This window comes from Aegilops tauschii, chromosome 2 (genome assembly GCF_002575655.3).
Source record: "Aegilops tauschii subsp. strangulata cultivar AL8/78 chromosome 2, Aet v6.0, whole genome shotgun sequence".
Taxonomy (NCBI): Eukaryota; Viridiplantae; Streptophyta; class Magnoliopsida; order Poales; family Poaceae; genus Aegilops; species Aegilops tauschii.
The window spans coordinates 131,927,147-131,934,633 of NC_053036.3; the positions used below are offsets into that span (position 1 = coordinate 131,927,147).

General features: G+C 44.8%; 1 protein-coding gene across 1 annotated transcript; it reads right to left on the minus strand.

The window, feature by feature from the left end:
- Positions 1 to 1,060: 1,060 nt before the first annotated feature.
- LOC109786358 (protein NRT1/ PTR FAMILY 8.3) lies at positions 1,061 to 4,596 on the minus strand. Its single transcript, XM_020344930.4, has 5 exons — positions 4,318 to 4,596; positions 3,710 to 3,818; positions 3,100 to 3,317; positions 2,400 to 2,950; positions 1,061 to 2,037 (listed from the first exon to the last, which is right to left on the minus strand). The coding sequence occupies exons 1-5, from the start codon at positions 4,354 to 4,356 to the stop codon at positions 1,230 to 1,232; spliced, it is 1,725 nt and encodes a 574-aa protein (XP_020200519.1). The 5' UTR covers positions 4,357 to 4,596; the 3' UTR covers positions 1,061 to 1,229.
- Between the last annotated feature and the right edge of the window lie 2,891 nt (positions 4,597 to 7,487).

The window sequence follows — 7,487 nt, forward strand, 5'->3', positions numbered from 1 at the left end:
GGTGCTGCATCGCTTATTGTTGGCACCATATGGGCATGTATTAGACTACTACTTTCTGTTATTTCCTGCTTTTTATTTCCGAACCCTGTGTTGTAAAACCTAAGGGCCTCATCATTAAGGCCTGGCAAATGCCTCTCCTCTAAAAAAAACTCCCTCCATTTATGTATATAAGGCTACTTAATCTTGTTTTAAGTCAAACTTATTTAGGTTTGACCAAGTTTATAAATTTATAGAAAATAATATAAAGATCCCCACTAACCACCTAGTACATAGTTGGTTCTCCAAAAAACATTGACAATCAAATGTATCTCTTTATTTTGGAAAATAAGGTTACATCATTGACTAAAAGAGATACAATTGAGGAAGGAACATCTATCCATGTGGTAGAATCATTATATTTAGCAAGCTAGGCAAGTTCATGAGCAATCGTATTTGCCTCTCGGTTCTCATGTTCAAAGGAAACTTTCACAAACTCTCTAGACATGAAGTAGCAATCGTTGAAGATCGCCGCTGCATTACCCGCAGCATGCATGTCACTCTTCATGGCCTCAATAACTTCAGTGCCATCAGAGCCGGTTCTCCAATTTTAATTGTGTAAACTTATGAAACATCAGACTCACTCGAGCACTCACTCTTTTCATGTATACAAGTCCACTTAATACTGTTTTGGGTTAGACTTATTTATGTTTGACTAACTTTATAGAAAAGTAAACATGTACAACACTTAACGGATATACTATGAAAATATATTTCTTGATAGATTTAATTATATTGAATTAGAATTGTAGATTGATTTTCTTTATGAACTTGATCAAACTTAAATATGTTTGACGTAAGACAATATTAAGGGGCTTTGTATACACTAAAAGAGTACGCTGCATGCCAGCTAATCAATCCATCAGCTGGTCTAATTCGTAACTTCATATCAAATGTAAAATATAAATATAAACTACACCAAATATTGCATACAAACATTTGTAAACTGTACGTATACTGTATCCTGAACATGAACGGGAGGACAGCCATTAGAAATGCTAGGAGGTATATAAGATCGACACTCTTTGCGGCATTCAGAACTTTACAAAATCATCTTTCTGAAGGTGCCATCACGGTATTATCAATACAACACATCATTCTCAGATACCCGAAGCCAATTTCTGGATACAGAAAATATTTTTCTAGTTCCGTGGCCTATATATACACTTCAATTGGTGTGGTTACAATGGATTTTAGCCATCAATAACAATTTTCTTTAATCTGTATTTACTAGCAAAATAGACATAGACAATAAAATTCACAAATGAGATGGCTGTAAGGCACCAGTAGAAGTAGTCAAGGTGCCCTTCGTTCAGGTCATCAGGTATCCATCCAGGGCTCTGCCATTCCCTAGTCAGCCCCGCAATAAGGGTGATGATAGCTGAGCTCAAGTAGTTGCCGAGAGCAGTGGTGAGCAACGCAAACGCCGTCAACATGCTCTTCATGGAGTCAGGTGCCTGGCCATGGAAGAACTCCAGCTGAGCAATGATGACGAAGCATTCGGCCCCAGCGATGACGAAGTACTGCGGCAGCTGCCACACGATGCTTAATGGATTGCCGTGCTGGACGCTCTCTAGCCTCTTTGCTTCTAAAAGAGCAGCCATTGCCATGGCAAAGATCATTAGGAAACGGCCAATCCCGATCCTCTGCAACTGTGTTAGCTCCGCTCCACTTGTGAAGAATGTCCTGGTCGCTGGTACAATGACTTTGTTCATAAGAAGAACCCAAAGTGTCACACATATCACTTCAAAGGAATACAAGGAAGCTGGTGGAATGGACAGTGAGCCAATCTTGGTGTTCATCACGGTTCCCTGCTGAATGAAGGTAGTGTGCATTTGTGAGATTGCAGCAGCAAAGAATACTCCAGTCGCCCAAATTGGAAGCAGTCGGATTAGTATTTTCAATTCCTCGACTTGAGTTACAGTACAGATCCTCCAAGAACTTTGGCAACTGCTGTTGTCCAAGGGAAGATCAGAAATAACAGCTGCCTTATCGAAGAACCTGAGAAAAAAGATAGGATTAGGGATATGAGTGAACATTCATTGTCGACTTCATACAAAACCATAGGATAGCAATGACAGTAAAAGTATGTTGCATTGTGATAAAATAACTGCATCTTTTTAGTGTCTCAGTGGTACCTTTCTCTCCAACTTCCCTTCATAAGCTTAATGAGGTACATATTATGTTGATTCATAATCAATGATTTTTTATGCTGACTTCTCTTTAGGAAATTATTAGGTAATTAGCAGCTTACTCAGCACGGACATGATTACTTCAATTGGAGCTACAACATGTAAATAAAGGTAACGTACCATATGTACAAATTTCACTGAATAAGTAACCAAAAACAGGCAGTACAATACCTGAAATCATCAGTATGAGCTAATCTCGGTCCTCTCTTGTGTGTGTTTTTGCTCCTGGCCTCATAAAGAAGAGAGCTATCGGCAGGGATTTCTAAGCTCATGTTCTTAAAAGCGGCAAAAGTAACCTGGAAAATACTCTTCATTGGGGAACCACTAGGCTCACGCCGCCGGAATATTGGTGTTCCGGCCACAAAGCCTACCAAAGCCAGAGCTATGCACGTGGTAGCAATACCATATCCTATAGCCCAGCTCACATTTTTCTGAACCCAGACTACAATGGTGCCAGAAGTAATCACACCAAAGATGACAGAGATATAAAACAAACTGAAGAAATTCCTCCTCTTTGGCGTATCTAGACTGTTCTCATTGTTGAATTGGTCTGCCCCAAGTGGAAGCAATGCGGACCTTACTCCTCCACAACCAACAGCAGATAGATACAAACCTGAGAAGAAAATTAGATTCTCAGTTCCTTTTGATGACGAGCATGAGCCAAAGTTGCATAAGGCTGGAGCAGAAGGTATAAATGATCCAACTGTAATGAGTACCATGCCCTGCAATACGCAACAGTATTTCATCATAATCTTTTCCTCAAAAGTATGCATCAACTGAATGATTAGATTAAAAATATTTCGCAAACATAAGAAAGAGGATTGAAGTATGAATAAAGTCGATGGGCTTAGCAGGAAGACTGTGATCTTACAAGTAGGTACATAACAAGGGAGATCAAGACAGTCTTGTAATTTCCCCAGTAAGCATCCGCTATGCCTGCTCCAAGTATAGGCACAAAGAAGCTAGTCCCATACCAAAGAGAAACAATTGAAGCACTTGAGGCAATGCCACCATGGAGAACTGAGCGGATATACACAACTAGGTTTGTCGCGATGCCATTGAAAGCCATGCTCTCCAAGCATTCAAGTCCTGCAGGTTTTAGTCAATCAGTATCCTTCTAATGCATGCAAATTTGATCTAATTTAAAACGTTATTAGTTTACTGTCTAACTAAAAAGTATCGGATAGTCTTGTTGAGTTTCCTGGCCACAGAACCAGCAAAAATAAGAGGATATCACCCAGGAAGATAACTGTGAAATCAAAGAACATTATGGAACATGCCTTGCATGCCAAGAATAGCTATCCTACCAGAATCAGGAATAGAGCAACTACCATTTTATCTGAAGGCCATACTAAAGAATGTAAAAAGGGATATTCCATATATACGACTATACGAGTTGGTTGTCAGTTGTCCCATGGTCTTCAGGGAAGAAGGTTGTGAATTTAAAGGAGCAAAAACATGCTTAATACAAGAAGGCTCACCAAGAATGATTGCAGGTGGTCTCCAGTCAGAACCTCTAGGTTTAAGCTCTGGCTGTTGAGATACTTCCAGTAGAGACTGTGATTCTTCGCCATGGCATGTTGCATCATCCTGATAGAAGGTCATGTCTCAACATAAAGCATTGTTTGTGAGGAGTAAATCAAAGACAGCTTCGTACATAATTTTCCTAAGCCCAACAGTCTAACTCTATGTTCCTTGATGAATCCATTACTGGGGGAAATAAACGCTTAACATTACATCAATCTTCTCAGGTTCTGAAATTTGTATCAACTGCCCTTCGTCTATCGATGATATTCATGTCAAGGGGTGCAATTAACTTAATTCAAGTTGTGCAAAACAAATAGCATCCCGAAATATACTCCATATGCGCACTCCCTGATTATGATGTTAGCATCAGAAATACAATGTTCCCCAGCGCTCAACAGCGATCAGTCTTAGGAAGTTACGATATACAGTAATATATACAATCAAATCCACCAACAATTTCTGCTCCGCATTTCGCCCCCAGGGAACCCCAGCAAGCAAATCCATCGACAAAAAAAAACTTAAAATGGAAAGGCTCGGGGTCGGATCTGCCAGTTAGATGTACCTTGGCGAGAATACTCGCGCGCAGGCCTCCGTCCTCCATGGCCTTCCCTCCGCGGGTCTGCTTTGGTCCCTCCCACCGAAAATATCCTCTCCCGGTCCGATGGGAGTATTAAGTACGGTGGTACCGGAGTCTGGCGGTTGGTGAGGAGAGGACGGCGACCCGGCTGGGAGCTCCAGGCCGCGCTGACCAGGCAGGCGGGCGATGCGGGCGGAGAAACCACGCGACGGAGACGCGCTCCGGCTTCTGATCCATTCTATCAACCATGATTTGACGGCTGGCACCGCATGGTACATGTGGTTAGCAAACTCAAAATTCGCATGATTTGGCGGCTGGTGTTGACTCTGGTAGGAGCATCTACAGCTGGACTTTGCAAATCCGGCCCTTCAAACCCGCGAACGCACCCGTCCGGGCATATCTGTAGGCATTGATCGGACACTTCTCATATTTCCTTCTACACAGACAAGTCTCTCATACTCAATCTCTAAATTCATATAAAAGTATGCAGAGTATATAGCTAAGTACTACAGTCTATACTACTCAAATATTGTCGTTGTCGACGATGCCCGGGGCCGCCTGCACCGGAGCCGGAGCTGCCAGCGCGCGGAGCCTAGGCCTCCTGTGCCGCCTTCATCTGTTGCCAACAGCGACGCCTGGCCCCCGCAGCCGACTCCGAGCGGATGGAGTTTAGGATGGCGTGCTGCTCCGGCCACACACCCACGTCCTCCTCTATCGCCGGTGCCTCCTCCTCCCCGCCATCCAGCCGTGGCGCCTCCTTCTCCTTCTCCGCCGGCTCCTGCTCCTCCTCCTCCTCCGCCGGCTCCTGCTCCTCCTCCTCTTCCTCCTTCCTCGGCACCTCCTCCTCCTTGAAATCCTCCTCCGGTTCCAGAGGTAGCCTCGCCTCCCTACGGACCCGGACCTGCTCAAGGAGGAAGAGACGGTGCTAGATCGTGTAGTAGCGGTGGTGTGGGGACATGGCTAGGATCGAGTGGCGGCGGAGGAAGGAAAGAGGTGGATGTGCTAGGGCTGGGGGCACCGGCCGGCTTAAATAGCCGGCTATGGTCTCGGGCGGCAAGCCGGAGCGGCGCCATGCGGCGTTCCCACCGCAGCGACGGTCGAGGCGCCCTTCTGACCGTCGAGTTTCCCGGCGAGTTTGGGCGCCCTCAGGATATGGGGGGCGGCGGTCAGCCCGGACGTTTGAGGGGCCCGTTTGGGTCAAAAAATCGTGACCGGGCAGCGACCGAGTGGCCTGCCCGGGCGTATGAGATGGGTTTGAGGGGTCCGATTGTAGATGCTCTAAGTATGGCAAAGACATAGACGAAAGGTTCTGTCGTGGTTTTGTCACGGCAGATGTCCTAGTGCGAGGACTTAGTCGTGAGGCTAACGCATCTAAGTGGTAGCTTGAACGGGGTTGGTCGGAATCGAGAGACGCGGGTTTTACCCAGGTTCGGCCCCTCGCGGTGGAGGTAAAAGCCTACATCCTGCTTCATTGATATTGATCATGATGATGTTCACGATTACATGGGTGCTCTTTCGCTACCTCTATTTCGAGAGCTATGGACTTATCTGTCTTAACTTGTCCCTCTTGGGGTGCCCTGCCCCTCCTTATATAAGTTGAAGGGGCGGCTTACATGACTAGTCCTAGTAAGATTAGAACTACTCTATTACAAGTGGAATCCTAGTCTTGCTTCCCTTGTTGGGAAATATTCCTTATGTCTTTCCTCTCAAGCCGGCCCACCGGACACCGGACCTTGAGCCAATCTTCTCAGGAGCCGCCTTATGGGCCTTGGGCCTTATCATTCTTCTAACCCGCCCTCTGGGTCACAAGTGAATCGCCAGACTCAGGTGGGTCACCAGTGAGTCGCTGATACGTCCATTTTACATCATGTTTACCTACTGTTATTTATAATATTTTTATGCATAATAATGCTTTTTGGAGTAATTCTAATGCCTTTTGTCTCATAATATGCAAGGTTCACACAAAGAGGGAGAATTCCGGCAGCTGGAAATCTGGACCTGAAAAAGCTACGTCAGGCCACCTATTCTGCACAACTCCAAATGAGCTGAAACTTCACGATGAATTTTTATGGAATATATGAAAAATACTAGAGCAAATAACTACCGAAGGGGGGCCACCTGGTGAGCACAAGACACCAGGGCACGCCCTGGTGGGTTGTGCTCAGCCCAGCCCACCTCTGGTGCCCATCTTCTGGTATATAAGTCATTTTGACCTAGAAAAAATAAAGAGAGGACTTTTGGGACGGAGTGCCGCCATCTCGAGGCGGAACTTGGGCAGGAGCACTTTTGCCCTCTGGCGGAGCGATTCTGCCGGGGGAACTTCCCTCCTGGAGGGGGAAATCATCGCCATCATCATCACCAACAACTCTCCCATCTTGGGGAGGGCAATCTCCATCAACATCTTCAACAGCACCATCTCCTCTCAAACCCTAGTTCATCTCTTGTGTTCAATCTTTGTACCGGAACCTCAGTTTGGTACTTGTGGGTGACTAGTAGTGTTGATTACATTTTGTAGTTGATTACTATATGGTTTATTTGGTGGAAGATTATATGTTCAGATCCAATATGCTATTTAATACCCCTCTGATCATGAACATGTTTATCATTTGTGAGTAGTTACTTTTGTTCTTGAGGTCACGGGAGAAATCTTGTTGCAAGTAATCATGTGAACTTGATATGTGTTCGTTATTTTGATGGTATGTATGTTGTGATTCCCTTAGTGGTGTCATGTGAACGCCGACTGCATGACACTTCACCGTATTTGGGCCTAAGGGAATGCATTATGGAGTAATTGTTAGATAATGGGTTGCGAGAGTGACAGAAGCTTAAACCCTAGTTTACGCGCTATTCGGTAAGAGACTGATTTGGATCCAAAAGTTTAATGCTATGGTTAGAATTTATTCTTAATATTTTTCTCGTAGTTGCGGATGCTTGCGAGGGGGTTAATCATAAGTAGGAGGTTTGTTCAAGTGAGAACAGCACCTAAGCACTGGTCCACCCACATATCAAATTATCAAAGTAGCGAACACAAATCAAAACAATCTGATGAAAGTGACTAGATGAAATTCCCGTGTACCCTCAAGAACGCTTTGCTTATTATAAGAGACCGTTTTTGGCTGTCCTTTGCCTCAAAAGGATTGGGCTACCTTGCTGCA

Coding starts and splice junctions, on each gene's coding strand:
- LOC109786358 (XM_020344930.4), bottom strand. CDS start 4,356: ATGGAGGACGGAGGCCTGCGCGCGAGTATTCTCGCCAAG. Junction 3,819..4,317: donor GCGCGAGTATTCTCGCCAAG/GTACATCTAACT, acceptor ACCTTCTATCAG/GATGATGCAACATGCCATGG. Junction 3,318..3,709: donor ACCACCTGCAATCATTCTTG/GTGAGCCTTCTT, acceptor TAAAACCTGCAG/GACTTGAATGCTTGGAGAGC.